Source organism: Aegilops tauschii, chromosome 1 (assembly GCF_002575655.3).
Source record: "Aegilops tauschii subsp. strangulata cultivar AL8/78 chromosome 1, Aet v6.0, whole genome shotgun sequence".
NCBI classification, from domain to species: Eukaryota; Viridiplantae; Streptophyta; class Magnoliopsida; order Poales; family Poaceae; genus Aegilops; species Aegilops tauschii.
The window spans coordinates 196,466,206-196,484,729 of NC_053035.3; the positions used below are offsets into that span (position 1 = coordinate 196,466,206).

The following is an 18,524-nucleotide window of genomic DNA, read 5'->3' on the forward strand; positions in this document are numbered from 1 at the left end:
CACCTGCTCCGAAGCGACTTTCCGTACTCAGAAGCTTTTTTCGAGCTAGTCTCTTCGTCCGAAAAAGCTTATTCCAAGTTTGACTTTTAAATGAATGTATTTAACACTAACTTGTTGCTAGATACATTGGCCCTGTTTGGTTCGGCTGTGGATTTCTAAAAACAGCTGTGAAAAATTTGTTGTGAAAAATCTGATGTGAAAAAAATATAGGTCATTTGGCAAACCAGCTGATACAGCTTTTTCAGATTTTGGTCTGCAGCGGAATCAAATTTTTGAAAAGCACGTCATGGGCTGCTTCCGCTTTTGGTTTAAATTTTGGCAGCGGATTTTTTAATCAGATTCTGCTGGGTTCGCCCTTTGATTCAGATTCTGCTGCACGGTAGCGGAATGTCGATAAAAGCTGAACCAGGCCATTATATAAGGTTTTTCGGACGGAGCGAGTATTTAAAAGGCAAGGCGAGACGCCAACGCTGAGGCCAGCAACTCAGCAACACATCTTGGGCAGTCTTCATTCCTCTCCTCTCCAACTCGTCGCAGCCGCAAATCGCAAGGACAGCAGGAGCTAACCCGACGAGGCCACGCGACCACCACCCACCGGTCTAGCGCCTCCTCGTCGTCGCCGTTGCTTCCCGCCCGTTCTCTCGGTTCCGCCTGAAATCGCGATGGTGAGAAATTAAATTAACCTTTGCTGGTGGGCATGTCCATTTCCTCTAGTGTGTGTCGGTGAGTTGAGTTGCTGAGATCGGTGTGGTTGGTGCAGACGAAGAAGCAGCGCAGGGAGGCTGGTGCCAGGCGGCAGCAGCAGGCCCGCCAGCGGCTGCGGCCGCCGCCGCCGCTGCAAGCGCGCGACGAGCGCTCCGTCTCATGCACCACCTTCAACATCCTCGCGCCGATCTACAAGCGCATGGATTCTGAGGTGAGCTGGATCTCTTACCCTTTTCCCTCCCCTTGGAATCTGCTTGTTTCATCTTGTGTTGGGAGGAGTTGCCGCCGGTATTTTGTTGGATCGGTGAAGTAACGTGTCCGTGGGCATTGGGCACAGAATGGCAGGGAGAGCCAGAACAGGGCCAACTGGTTTAGCAGGAATGAGAAAATCATCGACCGCCTCCTCGGCGATCGCTCCTCCATCATCTGCCTCCAGGTGAGGGGAATTGACCGATCATTCACTTCCATGGATGTTTGCGCAAGGATGTGATTGATAGGTTGTATTGGTATTGTGTCAGGAGGTGTGGTTGGGGAATGATGAGCTAGTAAACATGTACGAGAAGCGGCTCGGTGATGCGAATTATAGGCTGTTCAAGCTAGCCCGCACAAATAACCGCGGAGATGGTGAGCTCTCTCTCTCTCTCGCCCATTTCAGGTAGTATTATGACAAAGTATCTTGTGGTATGGATTAAGTAAGCTGACGTGTGTTGTTCCTTTTAGCCACCACCGTCTATTTTGCCTGCTCCATCCAAATGGTTGTTTGTTCTGAGATTGCTATAAATATCTGAAAACTCGAATATTTAGGCCACAGAAAATGCAGAACATAGAGTAAAAAGGTAATAGATCTGTGTGAATATTGGGGCTCCAACATTGTTATTCAGCCTGCCCTTTTCAGTTCACGTGATCATAATTCAGATTGTATCCATGTTGATGTTGTAATCTCTTGTGTTGAATTCCTCTGATGTTGACGTCTCAGATGATTATCCTTACATTGTGATTTGTTTTCCTGTTTACTATTTGAAGGAAATGTAATATAGTAATATTACTTGTAAGCTGTTATGTTCAATGCCTTCGATACAAAATTACAAATACATGCAATAACTGTGAGTAGCCATAATTGGCTGTTTTGTTCTGGAATTTATTGGAGAAGGCACACTCAATTTTTTAATTATAGCGTTGTTACAGAATGCTACTGGGACCAGTCTGCAAATTTACACTCAAATTGTATATTCCCCACCCAGGTCTTCTAACTGCTGTACATAGGAATTACTTCTGTGTCTTGAACCACCGGGAGCTTCTTTTCAATGATTTTGGAGATCGAGTTGCTCAGCTATTGCATGTTGAGTCAGCCATACCTTTCTTGCAAAATCGGAGCAGCAGCTATGTCCAGCAGCAGAGCCTCATTGTGAACACTCATTTGGTGTTTCCCCACGATCACAGCCTTTCAATAGTTCGACTGAAGCAGGTATGATTAGTATGCTGTTGTACACTTAATCATTCAGCCTGCCAATATTTCAGCATGGTATGTAACAATTGACTGCCGTGCCCATGGTAGGTATATAAGATCCTTCAGTACATAGAAGCTTATCAGGAAGAGCATAAACTTGGTCCAATGCCTATCATCTTATGTGGGTGAGTATGCAGTAAACATGCTACTTTTTACGTTCTTCTATGAATATCAGAGTGAAATATTAACATATGATCAGGACATTCATATTATAGTGATTGGAATGGAAGTAAGCGCGGCCAAGTTTACAAATTTCTTCGTTCACAAGGATTTGTTTCATCATATGACACTGCTCATCAGTACAGTGACAGCGAAGAAGATGCACACAAGGTAACAGGACAATTCTGTTTTACTACTAATGCTTGATAGCCCAGCAACGCTTAATATGTATGTATGCTTGCATTGTATTCTAATTTTCTTCTCCTTTACCTCTTCTTGAGTATAGTGGGTGAGTCATCGGAATCATAGAGGGAACATCTGTGGAGTTGATTTTATATGGCTTCTGAATCCAGACAAGTGCAGGAAGCCCCTGAAAACTAGCTGGAATGAAGCTGTCTTTGGTATTATGAAGGTAAGCAAACACGGTCCACACTGTGTCATTAATTAAAAAAAGGCATACTATCGCTAATATTAAGTAATAGTTGACCTTGAAGAACAAGTTAGCCTGTTAAGAATACGTAATTCCTTGTCTGTTAACTCTGAAAGTCTAAACTGTTCTCTTTTCAGTATCTTCTTCTCCAAGTTGCATCTCTTCCGGAGGAGAATGCATTTGCACTTCTCAAAGCTGACAGTTCAGATGATCGTATCACATATTCAAGCTTCTGCCAGGCACTTTGTCAGGTATTAAGGACACTATGTGTGTGCTATGTAGAAAACACTTACAGTACTTTAGAAAATACTTTTTCTAATGCTACAATAAATGCAGTTAGGAATGGTCCACCCCGATCGTGTAAATTCTGAAGAAATGGAAGATCTATGGAGTGAAGTTGACCACGATGGGAATGGTGCTGTTGACTACAAAGAATTTCAGGTAATTACTCTTCTGTGTCTTTTCTTTTTGGGTGGGTGGTGGTGGGGGGTTGGGGGGATTCATGTCACATGGAAAGATATCTTGGTTTCAAAATTTGAATATGTTAGAATAAAACGCTAATGCAAGATTATAGACGACACACCGAGGCACGCTATTTCTAAACGAGATTCACCGATATGGCTACATCCCCGGGGCAATGACTACGGGCGCTCCTCCCCAAGATACCGCAACACCGGCCACCCGAGCGCCGGCACAAGCCGTCGGCTCCCCTGTGTACCTGCTGCTATCAAGTCGTCATAGGTTACAACGTGTGGTGCCTCTCGATATATAAGAGGCCTAGGATATAACGTGTCCGACACTTACACGACTTGTACCTATCCTCACCAGTTACAACTCCAAGTCCATGTAACCCCTTGCGTACATAATATTCGACACAAGTATAACAAACTCCACCTTGGCGAATATTCTCCACCACCTAGAAGTCATCCATGCTCGAACCTCCATGTACTCCGGACTTGGGTTGTCTTCTTTGTAGCTTACTGAGAGCTACCCGACGGGTCAGACCCGCCGCTACCGTGAGACTCCACCGCTACTCCTGCAGCTCCACTCTTCATGGCTCCACCTGCAATAGTGCTCCCTTGCAACTTTTAAAGATGCGAAGCCGTCCTCTCTCCTATCATCACGATCACCCCATCTTCCATGATTTTCATGGTCTTCTTATCCCGATCACAACGGAATTCCATACCACCATCATGAAGAACACCAACCGAAATTAGATTCCTTCTTAGCCTTGGCACATGCCTGACTCCTCGAAGCATCCGCCCAACTCCGTCAAACATCTTGATTTTGATGTCACCTACTCCAGCAGCATGATACCTGTGTCATCGCCCACATAGGCTAAACCAAACCAAACTCACCAGACTTGTACGAAGAGAACCACTCCATGTTGGGCGTCGCATGAAAAGAGCAAGCTGAATCCAACATCCACGCTTCAGTTTTTGTTGACCGCCTGTCTGATAGTACACAGGCATCACTACTGTTGTTCGAGTCAATCATCATGAGTAGCCAGGTTAGCACTTCCCCATCCTCCAGTTCTGGGCATTCCCTCTTTATATGTCCCCTCTCCTTGCATCTGTAGCACTGCACCTTTTCTTTTTCTTCTCCGTCTATTGTCCCTTCCTGAGCTGATAAGCTTTAACTGCCAACCCCAAACCTTGAGTACTCTCTTTTTCAGCGGCATTCTTTTGTTTCATCAACTCATGTCCAAGCAACGCTGTAGTGATGTCCTCTTTATTGCGGTTGTCTTTCCATGTGTCAACGTAATGACCAAATGCTCATAGGACGGTGGCAACGAAACAAGAAGTAGTGCCTTATCCTCGTCATCAATCTTCGGATCCAGACGCGCTAGATCCGTGACCAACTGATTAAAAGCATTCACATGTTCTACAAGATATGATCCCTCCCGCATCTTCAACCCATATAACTTTTGCTTCAAATACAGCTAGGTCGCTGACTTGGACATATAACGACTTGCCAACTTGTCCCAAATTCTCTTAGGAGAGTCTTCGTCCATGATATGATACATGACCTGATCCGCAAAACAAAGTCGTATGGTAGCGGCCACCTGCACTTGCATACCCTCCCACACATCATCGTCAACCTTGGCCGGCTTCGTCTCCTGCAAACCCTTCAAGATTCCCTGCTGCGCTAGAAGATCCTTGACTCTTGTCTGCCATAGACCGAAGTTACCCGTGCCATCGAATTTCTCCACATCAAACTTGGTGAACCCTGGCGCCATGCCGAGCCGCGATCTAACCGACCTGTTGCCGCCGGTCTTACCGCCCTTGTTTTCCTCTGCGACTTCCTCACGAAAGAGATCACTGATCCCATATTCCTTGTCTGAAGCCACGCCGCAGTACACGATCTACCAAGAACCCTGACTTGCACCGCACCCTATGTACCCTTCAGAAATCATCGGGGCTGATCAAACTAGCTCTCGCCAAAAACTAGACCAGTCCACCTTTTTCCTGAATCTGCAGATTGATTTTTGTGTGCACTTTGCTGCCAATCTTCTCCAGCCTTTTATTTACGCTGGATCACCTGGGCGCCATCTTTTTCTTCCCGGACACGGAAATAGAGTCACAGCCTGTTATAGTTTGCACCATATCCAATCTCGAACGGACCATCATGCACGCACAAGTATCCTTTTTTCTTTTTTCCATTTTGTTAATCGCAACGAGCAGCAGGCTTTATTCCATGGACCAAACACGTATACACGCACACACGTATCACCTTGTAGATCGGCTGGCTGTGTGTTAATCCCTTGAACTCCTGCGCCGACACGATTTCCTTTCCTTGTGCGGTGCACCTCATCCGAGGAGATCAGCTGCCGCACACCACGAAGTCGCATACGCAGCCTCACGCCGTAACCTTTCCTTTCCTCTATCCACGTTCCTCGGAAAATTCTGCCGCTGATCTTGACGATAGCTTCGCCTCGTCTCCGATCTTGGTTCGTCGCCTTGTCTTCGATCTTGGTTCTTCGCCAACGATCTGTAACTTGCCCTGTCGCGCGTACTTGTCACGCGTACTCATCACACGCCAACCTTGCTGAAACAGTCGCCACCTCGCACATCGCCTGTGCACGAGACATTTCATACCCTGGCTACCCACATCGCTGACACAATCGTCCATAGTGCCGCGCCGCCGCCCTTGTACAACACCGAGCACATCATCTCGATGCTCTCACACTCCGATCTATCTGGCCATCCTCCACGTCTGGCCGCCGGTCTGATCGCAAGCCGAATCTGTCGCGTCTGCAACGTCTTCAACAACCACTACATCGATCCGATTGCCACATCTAGCCGATCCTTACCGACCACAGCCCATCGAACGGTCCAGGCCTCCTGGCCGAAGTGTCCGACACCACCGACCGCATCCGTGATCGCCGTCATGCTCCACCTTGCGCCAATCGGACGTTCCGGCAACCGTCGAGCATGATCCTCGTACCTCAAGATGATCTTCCGCATAGCCTTCTCGCAACCTTGCTCATGATACCACTTGTTAGAATAAAACGCTAATGCAAGATCATAGGCGACACAATGAAACACAATATTTGTTAATGAGATTCACCGATATGGCTACATCCCCGGGGCAATGACTATGGGTGCTCCTCCTCAAGATACCGCAACACCGTCCGCCCGGGCGCCGGCATAGGTCGTCGGCTCCCCCGCATACCTGCTGCTATCAAGTCGTCATAGGTTAGAACGTGTGGTGCCCCTCGATATATAAGAGGCCTAGGATACAACATGTCCGACTCCGACACGACTCATACCTATCCACACCAATTACAACTCCAAGTCCATGTAACCCCTTGCGTACATAACATTCGACACAAGTATAACAGAATAAACAATGAGGTCAACAAGATTTAGAACGTACAAAACATTAATGACCAATTGATAACTCCTAGCAGCACATGCCATGTGATTAAAATTTGGGTTCAACAGAAATTTGAAGTTCTATAAGGTCAGATCGGCCTTGGAAACTTATGGCAGAGCATGTTCTCGGTGAGAACACATCTCTAATGCCCAGGATGGATCTAAACTTTAATGGTAGATGACTGCAAATAGCCTGAAATTTCTTACAGAATTGGGAATACTTTTTGTATCAGCTTTGCTTGGACATGTTTTTTTTACAGCCAGTATGCTCTTTATCAGTTACCTCAGAGTAAAATTGCAATGACAAAGAAAACTGAAATCATTGTGATTTAAGTTCATGACCACCTCAAACCTAAATACCAAATGGCCAAGGTTGTCCTATCTCTAATGTTTAAAATTATTTCTCAAAAGTGGACTTCTTCTACTCAGAATCTCCAGTTAATATTGTTTCTTAAACACTTGAAGCGGTGTATCTGGAGCCCAAAATGCTACAACCAAGAAGAGGAGGATGATACTGAAATCGACGTCGCTGAAGGAAGCATCGTCACATTTGAGCCGAACGACGAAACCTTTGGCTTCACCGTGAAGGAAGCTGTTCTGTTCCCCCCAGAAGTTGAGAAGGGCATGTGGCCTGAGAACTACAGCCTCTCAGATCACGCGCCCCTTACTGTGGTGTTCTCCCCTGTAAGAATGCCTTGCTCTCCACGCACTCCTCAGCACCCCTAGCTATCAAACGCCAGTACAGATGCAAGCTTTGTACAGTTTTAGGTATACGGTGAGATATACACCAGAGATGTTTTATTTTAGGTACCCGAAAGTGGTAAGAAGAGGCGACAGACATGAGTTGCTGTTGGCCTACCTTTTGGGGCATGCTGATGATGTCTCTGCAAACAGTTTGTATCCAAAGCTGTCTCCACATGTTCATAAATGTAAATTTTTCTCTCTATTCATGGCGTAAGATAAACTGAATTGTGAGGGCTTCACACGGAAATTTAGGGATAATTGCTGATTAAGATCAAATTAGCTTGTTGTGTTGTTTTCTTGAGTCAAATCATAGCATGAGTTCCCTCCAAGATTGATATTCTATATATGCTTTTTCTTAGATCTATCACGTTCTAAACAATTTTTAGATTGGTTGTACCACATGCAACCCCCGGAGAAACTGGGAAGCAATGCCAACTTACCCTTTTTCCTCATGATTTATTTTTTTTAGAGAAACTTCCAATCTATTCATTGGCATTTATGGCAGTACATAGAACTGAAGGAAATATGTCCTAGAGGCAATAATAAAGTTATTATTTATTTCCTTATATCATGATAAATGTTTATTATTCATGCTAGAATTGTATTAACCGGAAACATAATACATGTGTGAATACATAGACAAACAGAGTGTCACTAGTATGCCTCTACTTGACTAGCTCGTTAATCAAAGATGGTTATGTTTCCTAGCCATAGACATAAGTTGTCATTTGATTAACGAGATCACCTCATTAGGAGAATGACGTGATTGACTTGACCCATTCCGTTAGCTTAGCACTCGATCGTTTAGTATGTTGCTATTGCTTTCTTCATGACTTATACATGTTCCTATGACTATGAGATTATGCAACTCCCGTTTACCGGAGGAACACTTTGTGTGCTACCAAACGTCACAACGTAAATGGGTGATTATAAAGGTGCTCTACAGGTGTCTCCAAAGGTACTTGTTCGGTTGGCGTATTTCGAGATTAGGATTTGTCACTCCAATTGTCGGAGAGGTATCTCTGGGCCCACTCGGTAATGCACATCACTATAAGCCTTGCAAGCATTGTGACTAATGAGTTAGTTGCGGGATGATGTGTTACGAAACGAGTAAAGAGACTTGCCGGTAACGAGATTGAACTAGGTATCGAGATACCGACGATCAAATCTCGGGCAAGTAACATACCGGTGACAAAGGGAACAACGTATGTTGTTATGCGGTCTGACCGATAAAGATCTTCGTAGAATATGCGGAAGCCAATATGGGCATCCAGGTCCCGCTATTGGTTATTGACCGGAGACGTGTCTCGGTCATGTCTACATAGTTCTCGAACCCGTAGGGTCCGCACGCTTAACGTTACGATGACAGTTTTATTGAGTTTTGATGTACCGAAGGAGTTCGGAGTCCTGGATGAGATCGGGGATATGACGAGGAGTCTCGAAATGGTCGAGACGTAAAGATTGATATATAGGACGACTATATTCGGACTTCGGAAAGGTTCCGAGTGATTCGGGTATTTTTCGGAGTACCGGAGAGTTACGGGAATTCATATTGGGCCTTAATGGGCCATACGGGAAAGGAGAGAAAGGCCTCAAAAGGTGGCCGCACCCCTCCCCATGATCTGGTCCGAATTGGACTAGGGAAGGGGGGCGCACCCTTCCTTCTTTCTCCTTCCCCCTTCCCTTCTCCTACTCCCACAAGGAAAGGAGGAGTCCTACTCCCCCCTATGGCGCGCCTCTCCCCTTGGCCGGCTGCCTCCCCCTTGCTCCTTTATATACGGGGGCAGGGGGGCACCCCAGAAACACAACAATTGATCCTTGAGATCTCTTAGCCGTGTGCGGTGCCCCCCTCCACCATATTACACCTCGATAATACCGTTGCGGAGCTTAGGCGAAGCCCTGCGTCGGTAGAACATCATCATCGTCACCACGCCGTCGTGCTGACGAAACTCTCCCTCAACACTCGGCTGGATCGGAGTTCGAGGGACGTCATCGAGCTGAACGTGTGTAGAACTCGGAGGTGCCGTGCGTTCGGTACTTGATCGGTCGGATCGTGAAGACGTACGACTACATCAACCGCGTTGTGATAACGCTTCCGCTGTCGGTCTACGAGGGTACGTGGACAACACTCTCCCCTCTCGTTGCTATGCATCACCATGATCTTGCGTGTGCGTAGGATTTTTTTTGAAATTACTACGTTTCCCAACAGTGGCATCCGAGCCTGGTTTTATGCGTTGATGCTATGCACGAGTAGAACACAAGTGAGTTGTGGGCGATATAAGTCATACTGCTTACCAGCATGTCATACTTTGGTCCAGCGGTATTGTGAGATGAAGCGGCCCGGACCGACATTACGCGTACGCTTACGCGAGACCGAGATTGAACTAGGTATCGAGATACCGACGATCAAATCTCGGGCAAGTAACTGAAGGAAATATGCCCTAGAGGCAATAATAAAGTATTATATATTTCCTTATATCATGATAAATGTTTATTATTCATGCTAGAATTGTATTAACCGGAAACATAATACATGTGTGAATACATAGACAAACAGAGTGTCACTAGTATGCCTCTACTTGACTAGCTCGTTAATCAAAGATGGTTATGTTTCCTAGCCATAGACATGAGTTGTCATTTGATTAACGGGATCACCTCATTAGGAGAATGACGTGATTGACTTGACCCATTCCGTTAGCTTAGCACCCGATCATTTAGTATGTTGCTATTGCTTTCTTCATGACTTATACATGTTCCTATGACTATGAGATTATGCAACTCCCGTTTACCGGAGGAACACTTTGTGTGCTACCAAACGTCACAACGTAAATGGGTGATTATAAAGGTGCTCTACAGGTGTCTCCAAAGGTACTTGTTCGGTTGGCGTATTTCGAGATTAGGATTTGTCACTCCGATTGTCGGAGAGGTATCTTTGGGCCCACTCGGTAATGCACATCACTATAAGCCTTGCAAGCATTGTGACTAATGAGTTAGTTGCGGGATGATGTATTACGGAACGAGTAAAGAGACTTGCCAATAACGAGATTGAACTAGGTATCGAGATACCGACGATCGAATCTCGGGCAAGTAACATACCGATGACAAAGGGAACAACGTATGTTGTTATGCGGTCTGACCGATAAAGATCTTCGTAGAATATGTGGGAGCCAATATGGGCATGCAGGTCCCGCTATTGGTTATTGACCGGAGAGGTGTCTCGGTCATGTCTACATAGTTCTCGAACCCGTAGGGTCCGCACGCTTAACGTTACGATGACAGTTTTATTGAGTTTTGATGTACCGAAGGAGTTCGGAGTCCCGGATGAGATCGGGGACATGACGAGGAGTCTCGAAATGGCGAGACGTAAAGATCGATATATTGGACAACTATATTCGGACTTCGGAAAGGTTCCGAGTGATTCGGGTATTTTTCGGAGTACCGGAGAGTTACGGGAATACGTATTGGGCCTTATTGGGCCATACGGGAAAGAAGGAAAAGGGCCTCAAGGGTGACCGCACCCCTCCCCTTGGTCTGGTCCGAATTGGACTAGGGAAGGGGGGCGCCCCCTTCCTTCCTTCTCTTTTTCCCTTCCTCTTTTCCTATACCATATGGGAGGTGGAATCCTACTAGGACTAGGGAGTCCTAGTAGGACTCCACACTTGGTGCGCCCCCTCCTAGGGCCGGCCTCCTCCTCCCTTGCTCCTTTATATACGGGGGTAGGGGGGCACCCCAGAGACAGAACAATTGATCCTTGAGATCTCTTAGCCGTGTGCGGTGCCCCCCTCCACCATATTACACCTCAATAATACCGTTGCGGAGCTTAAGCGAAGCCCGGCGTCGGTGGAACATCATCATCGTCACCACGCCGTCGTGCTGACGAAACTCTCCCTCAACACTCGGCTGGATCGGAGTTCGAGGGACGTCATCGAGCTGAACGTGTGTAGAACTCGGAGGTGCCGTGCGTTCGGTACTTGATCGGTCGGATCGTGAAGACGTACGACTACATCAACCGCGTTGTGATAACGCTTCCGCTGTCGGTCTACGAGGGTACGTGGACAACACTCTCCCCTCTCGTTGCTATGCATCACCATGATCTTGCGTGTGCGTAGGAATTTTTTTGAAATTACTACGTTCCCCAACAGTGTCATCCGAGCCTGGTTTTATGCGTTGATGCTATGCACGAGTAGAACACAAGTGAGTTGTGGGCGATATAAGTCATACTGCTTACCAGCATGTCATACTTTGGTTCAGCGGTATTGTGAGATGAAGCGGCCCGGACCGACATTACGCGTACGCTTACGCGAGACTGGTTTCACCGTTGCGAGCACTCGTTGCTTAAAGGTGACCGGCGGGTGTCTGTCTCTCTCACTTTAGTTGAACCGAGTGTGGCTACGCCCGGTCCTTGCGAAGGTTAAAACAGCACCAACTTGACAAACTATCGTTGTGGTTTTGATGCGTAGGTAAGAACGGTTCTTGCTAAGCCCGTAGCAGCCACGTAAAACATGCAACAACAAAGTAGAGGACGTCTAACTTGTTTTTGCAGGGCATGTTGTGATGTGATATGGTCAAGACATGATGCTATATTTTATTGTATGAGATGATCATGTTTTGTAACCGAGTTATCGGCAACTGGCAGGAGCCATATGGTTGTCGCTTTATTGTATGAGATGCAATCGCCATGTAATAGTTTTACTTTATCACTAAGCGGTAGCGATAGTCGTAAAAGCAATAAGTTGGCGAGACGACAACGATGCTACGATGGAGATCAAGGTGTCGCGCTGGTGACGATGGTGATCATGACGGTGCTTCGGAGATGGAGATCACAAGCACGGTGCTTCGGAGATGGAGATCACAACCACAAGATGATGATGGCCATATCATATCACTTATATTGATTGCATGTGATGTTAATCCTTTATGCATCTTATCTTGCTTTGTTTGAGGGTAGCATTATAAGATGATCCTTCACTAAATTATCAAAGTATAAGTGTTCTCCCTGAGTATGCACCGTTGCGAAAGTTCTTCGTGCTGAGACACCACGTGATGATCGGGTGTGATAGGCTCTACGTTCAAATACAACGGGTGCAAAACAGTTGCGCACGCGGAATACTCAGGTTAAACTTGACGAGCCTAGCATATAACAGATATGGCCTCGGAACACGGAGACCAAAAGGTCGAGCGTGAATCATATAGTAGATATGATCAACATAGTGATGTTCACCATTGAAACTACTCCATCTCACGTGATGATCGGACATGGTTTAGTTGATATGGATCACGTGATCACTTAGAGGATTAGAGGGATGTCTATCTAAGTGGGAGTTCTTAAGTAATATGATTAATTGAACTTAAATTTATCATGAACTTAGTCCTGATAGTATTTTGCAAATTATGTTGTAGATCAATAGCTCGCGTTGTTGCTTCCCTGTGTTTATTTTTGATATGTTCCTAGAGAAAAATTATGTTGAAAGATGTTAGTAGCAAAGATGCGGATTGGATCCGTGATCTGAGGATTATACTCATTGCTGCACAGAAAAAATTATGTCCTTGATGCACCGCTAGGTGACAGACCTATTTGCAGGAGCAGATGCAGACGTTATGAACGTTTGGCTAGCTCAATATGATGACTACTTGATAGTTTAGTGCACCATGCTTAACGGCTGAGAATCGGGACTTCAAAGACGTTTTGAATGTCATGGACCATATAAGATGTTCCAGGAGTTGAAGTTAATATTTCAAACAAATACCCGAGTTGAGAGATATGAAGTCTCCAACAAGTTCTATAGCTGAAAGATGGAGGAGAATCGCTCAACTAGTGAGCATGTGCTCAGATTGTCTGGGTACTACAATCGCTTGAATCAAGTGGGAGTTAATCTTCCAGATAAAATAGTGATTGACAGAATTCTCTAGTCACCATCACCAAGTTAGTAGAACTTCGTGATGAACTATAGTATGCAAGGGATGACGAAAGTAATTCCCGAGCTCTTCGTGATGCTGAAATCGACGAAGGTAGAAATCAAGAAAAACTTTCGCTGTCGGTCTACGAGGGTACGTGGACAACACTCTCCCCTCTCGTTGCTATGCATCACCATGATCTTGCGTGTGCGTAGGAATTTTTTTGAAATTACTACGTTTCCCAACAAGAACATCATAGGTAACCAAAATTACAACTATATCCTTGGACCACTTAACGAGTGCTACACGCACTAGAGTGAGCCAAAGGCATGACACTGTCATCACCCCTCTTTTACTTGAGCCAGTCAAACCTTATTGTCGTAGATAGTTGGAAAGTCGTGCGATGGCCCCATAGGGCTTACCCGCAGAAAAAGGCCCCATAAGAGCATCTCCAGCCGCGCCCCCAACAAGGCCCCCAGGCGACTTTTCGGCCGCCGGTGCTAAAAAATCGGCCCAGTCGCGCCCCCAAGGGCCTAATTTTCGCCGGTTCGTGTCGAAATTGGCGCCGGTGGACCCAACCCGAACCCGGCGCGCTGGGGGGCGCTCGAGGGCACCAGGCGAATCGTTTTTGGCGCGAAAGAGTCGCGGGCCCTCCTTGCCAGCGACTCGTCTCGCTTCTCGCCGCTTCGTCGTCCTCATCGCCTCGTTTCCCGTGGCGAATCAATGCCAAAGCTGCCGCGCGTTGCCGCGCCGGTCAGCCTCCGCCATTGATGCCTCACGGGCGGCGCAGTGAAAACGAGACGACGTGCATCCCCTCGCATGCCACACGTAACGCGGCGGCCACACGTACGCACGGCACCTCCCGCCAAATAAGCCGACCCCAGCGCACCGGTGGCACGCACAGAGTCTCTCCACCGCCGACGCCACCTTTCTCCCCCTTCCTCCCTCTCCTCTCGTCGTCTCCAGCTCAAAGAATGGTCGAACGCTTCCCAGGCGACGGCGCCGCGGTGAACGGCTTCGGCCGCCGCCACCTTCACGAGGACGAAGCTCAGCTCCTCTTCGAGGCCGAGTACCCGGTCCCGCCGGACATGCGGGTGCCCGGGGCGTGGAGAATCAGCGCCGGCGGGGTCCCGGTGCCACCACCGCCCACCGGGGCGGCGCGGCGTGCGGAGATCGCGCGTATCCGCGCCTCCCTACCGCGGGCGGCAAGGGAGGGGCCACGCTACGTCCCCGACATCCCGCTCTGGGAGCCGTACTTCCGCTGCCGCCACGCCGAGCAGCTCGAGGCCACCAACGGCGTCGTGCCCTCCGGCAGGCTCAACTCCGAGGGGCGGCGCCGATGGTGGGGCGTGCCCGGCCGCACGCTGGAGGCCGTCCTCAAGTACATCGAGGGCGGCAACACGCCGAGGGTGGAGTACCCCGCCCCCCGTCCTTCTCTCGCCGCCGTGGGAGCTCGTGGACGCCGAGGCGCATGGACCCCGGGGCGTCCTCCTCCTTGCCCGGTCGGTCGACCGGCTCTCCCTGCGTCCGCCCCGTCAAGCCGGAGCCCCAGGACACGCCTGTCAGCCGGCGCACCCGCAGCTCCGGTGTCCGCATCGGCGACTCCACCCCCGCCTCTGGCCGCCTCGCGCCGAAGCTGGAGCCCGGCCTCCCCCCGGAGTATGGGGAGATAGCCCGGTGCGGCTTCTTCGATGAGGACGCCCTACGGTGGGCGCGCGACGACTACCTCTGCGACGAGATGGTCCGGCAGCGCCGGGCCCTGGAGGAGATAGCCACCCGCAAACGTGGGCGCGAAGACGAGCACGGCGTTGTGATCCTCGACAGCGACGACGACGAGGACGCCCCCGGACCATCCAACCCGCCGCGCCAACCGGGGGAGGGTTGCAGCAGGGACAGCGGCCACGGCGGCGGCGACTACACGTGGTTCTACAGCCTCCTCGGCATGTAGAACTGCAAGGGCGGCGGGCGGCGAGGAGCGGCGAGGGAGACGGCGAGGAGCAGCCTAGTAGCTTTTTTGGTAAAATATTTTAAATATGAACAAACTCGCCGAAGTTTGGTTGAATTTGCTCCGTGTTTGTGCCATAATTTATATTTTCAAAAAAACGTGGGCGCCGCGACTGGGGGGCATCACGCCCCCATCACGTGGTATATCGCCGGTGCGCCCCCAGGGAGCGATTTTTAGTGCCTCCTGGGGGGCCAACGGCTGGAGATGCTCTTAGGCTTACTCGCAAAAAAGGCCCCATAGGACCAAAGAGCAATAATCATCGTCGATGAAGAGTTGTAAATAGAAAGGATCAAACTTGTGAATATACTAACACAGACAAAACAAAGATTGGATCTAAATAGGGCGTGTTTGGTTGCCTTCTCCAACACTATCTGTATTTCAAAGCCATCTCAACCCAGCCTGGTTGAGCAAAAACAAGCAAAAAACCAACATTTGCATGTTGTTTGGTTGCCTGCATTGCATCAATGAGCACTTTAGGGCTGGGTGTTTGGTTGCTGCATATTGCTTAAGGGCTAAGCGGATGCAAACCACAACTGCTTGGCTCCATACACGTTTGTGTTCTGCTCACCCCATTGAAATGTGGTGGCCTTACCACCACATTAGCAGCACAACAGTAGGCACAACTGATAAGAGGCAAACAATGCAAACAAGCAATGCACATGAAGATAACATCAGATTAAGAGGCTAACAAATATACTAGGGCCATTGCTAAAGATAGCAGGGGCATCCCATGCCCCCTGCTTTACACCATGGTGTTAATCCTAACCAAATATTAACAAGTTCATAGCACTAGTCTCAAACCATCACCATCACCACGAGCACAAACTAACAGTTCCATACTACAACTAGGTACTTATCTAGAGCGCAGGAGAAATCGCCGACGCAGCTGTGCTTGGTGCAGCGCACCCTGGACATGATCGAGCTGTCGTGGTTGTAGATTTGCACCTTCAGGCCCAGGCCGAAGATCCGCACGACGACGTGGTCGCTGGGGACGATCTTGTGGCGGCGACAGAAGTATTGCCAGCCCCGGCCAAGCACCATCTCCCCTTGGAAGTTCTGGACCTGAACCCAGAACTCGCACCACTTGTTGGCCGACAGCCTGACAACGCACGGGGGCTTGATCACCAGCCACTACTTCATGGTATCCTTGAACTTGGGTGGGATGACGAGCATGGTGAGATCCTCCTCGTCCTTGATCTGGACATAGAAACGTAGCGGCTCTCGGGACCCCTCCTCGTGGCCGGTTCTCGGAGATCGTCCCCTTGAACGCGGCTGGCTCATGAAGGCCGCCCTGCCAGGGAGGTCCAACCTCTTAAGCCAGCGGTTCGTGGGGATGAAGTCCACGGCGCCCTCGGCGCCGACCACCACCTAAGGTCCTCGACTGGCCCTGTCCCACTCTGTCTTCATCACCTTGTTAGTTAAGATGACAATGGTTAGTAACAGGGCATTGGGATCACGCACTGATCAGTGGCACATGCCGAAGAGCAAGTGTCACAGATGAGTGGCACTTGCTAATGGGCAACAACCACTGATCAGTGCAGTTTCCAAAACATGATCAGTGACACTTGCCGAAGAGCAAGTGGCACTTGCTAATGGGCAACATCCACTCATTAGTGAACATCATGGCCATGATCTAGAGCTAGCAGTGCAAGTTGTGACCACTTCCACATTTGGCAGCATGCTACATTGGTACTAGTACCTAAACGAGGAAACACAATGGTAATACAACGTGTATGAGCATGCAAATTTGTCCTACCTACCATGAACGCCATGCACGTAATGAAATCATTTAACAAACCATGCCTAAGCCAGCACCAATCTAGCTCTTCAACATCACACACAAACCCTACTTATGAACAACATTAACATGTAAGTACCTATCATGCAAGACCAATCTACCCTACCTATGAACTATGATGTAACTATCTATGAACAATTACCAATCTACACTGCATACGAACAACATGAACATGAACAACATGAACACTATGAACAACATGAACAGTAGCAGCCAAGAAGGAATTGATTGGATTGGATTCGAATCGAATCCAACCGAATCCAATCGATTCTTTGTGATGCCTAATGCAGAAAACCCTAATCTACATAGGGGAAATTAGTAACTTACCATAGCGGTTGGAGTTCGAGCATACGCCGGTCGGGGAGAAAACCCTAGCAGGAAGAAGATGTCGGGCGAAGAGGAGGAGCCGGCAATGCGACGACCATCGGCATTGCCCCGGTGCTCGTGGCCACGCGGGAGGTCAAGGAAGAGGGAGCCGTCATCCATGGCCCTGATGCGCTGCCCGAAGAAAGCCCTTGAATGGGGGTAACCCCCCCCCATCCACGGGGGTTCCGAGCAGCGGCGCGGTTGCCGTCCCCTCCAACGCCGCCATCAAACCCAGGACCATGAGGTCCGGATTTGACGCTGGAGCCGGAGCGGCCGACACCACATTGACCTGACGAGAGGGCCTACAACAGATGGTCGACGGCACGCGGAGGGCCACCATCAATTCGACCGCCGAGTTCGCCAGGCTGGCAATCCACCTCTCGTGGATGCGGTTGCCGCTGGCCTCGATGGGGCTAAGAGGACGACACGACGGCGGGCGAGCCATCGGAAGAGAGAAGAGCAATGGGCGGCGAGGAGAGTGGTGTGAATAGAGCGTGGGCGATCACACGAGAGAGAGGGGAGTTACTGAGACGTCCCGTCTGTCTTTCGCGCCCCCTGAGGCATCCAGCCAAGAGCCACACGTGGCCTCAGCGAGCCTGGACGTCAAGAAACTGCCGACCCGACATTAGCTTGCGGGCCGGGCCCGGGACTGCTTTAAGTTCCGTGCGGCCCGCGATTTAGATGCAGCCTAGGCAACCAAACATCATGTTTTCATCCCGCGCGGGCCTGTTGGGCCTTATGCATGCAACGAAACACGCCCATAGATTCACTGAAGATTAGCACCGACTGAATCATGCGAGATCTTGCGGAAAAACACCTCCACACACCCTTATATACCATCCAATATGTAATCATCAATTTGATTTGCACTGGTCGCTCATTTGTTGCGATAATGTAGATCTATTTCTAAACTGAATTGTGGTTGTCATGTTGGCCCGAGAAAAAATAAATCTGATACTATTTTCAGGTGAGAAATGGGAAAAACAGGTACATTGACTATAACACCCCGGATGTAACTTTCCATATGTGTAACTCCA

General features: G+C 48.8%; 1 protein-coding gene across 1 annotated transcript; it reads left to right on the top strand.

Moving 5' to 3' along the window:
• Nucleotides 1–437: 437 nt before the first annotated feature.
• Nucleotides 438–7,699, top strand: LOC109761696 (uncharacterized calcium-binding protein At1g02270). The gene is made up of 11 exons (XM_020320521.4): nucleotides 438–665; nucleotides 761–916; nucleotides 1,043–1,141; nucleotides 1,224–1,329; nucleotides 1,947–2,170; nucleotides 2,261–2,337; nucleotides 2,428–2,542; nucleotides 2,658–2,783; nucleotides 2,939–3,052; nucleotides 3,138–3,242; nucleotides 7,145–7,699. The coding sequence occupies exons 1-11, from the start codon at nucleotides 663–665 to the stop codon at nucleotides 7,403–7,405; spliced, it is 1,386 nt and encodes a 461-aa protein (XP_020176110.1). The 5' UTR covers nucleotides 438–662; the 3' UTR covers nucleotides 7,406–7,699.
• Nucleotides 7,700–18,524: the final 10,825 nt, after the last annotated feature.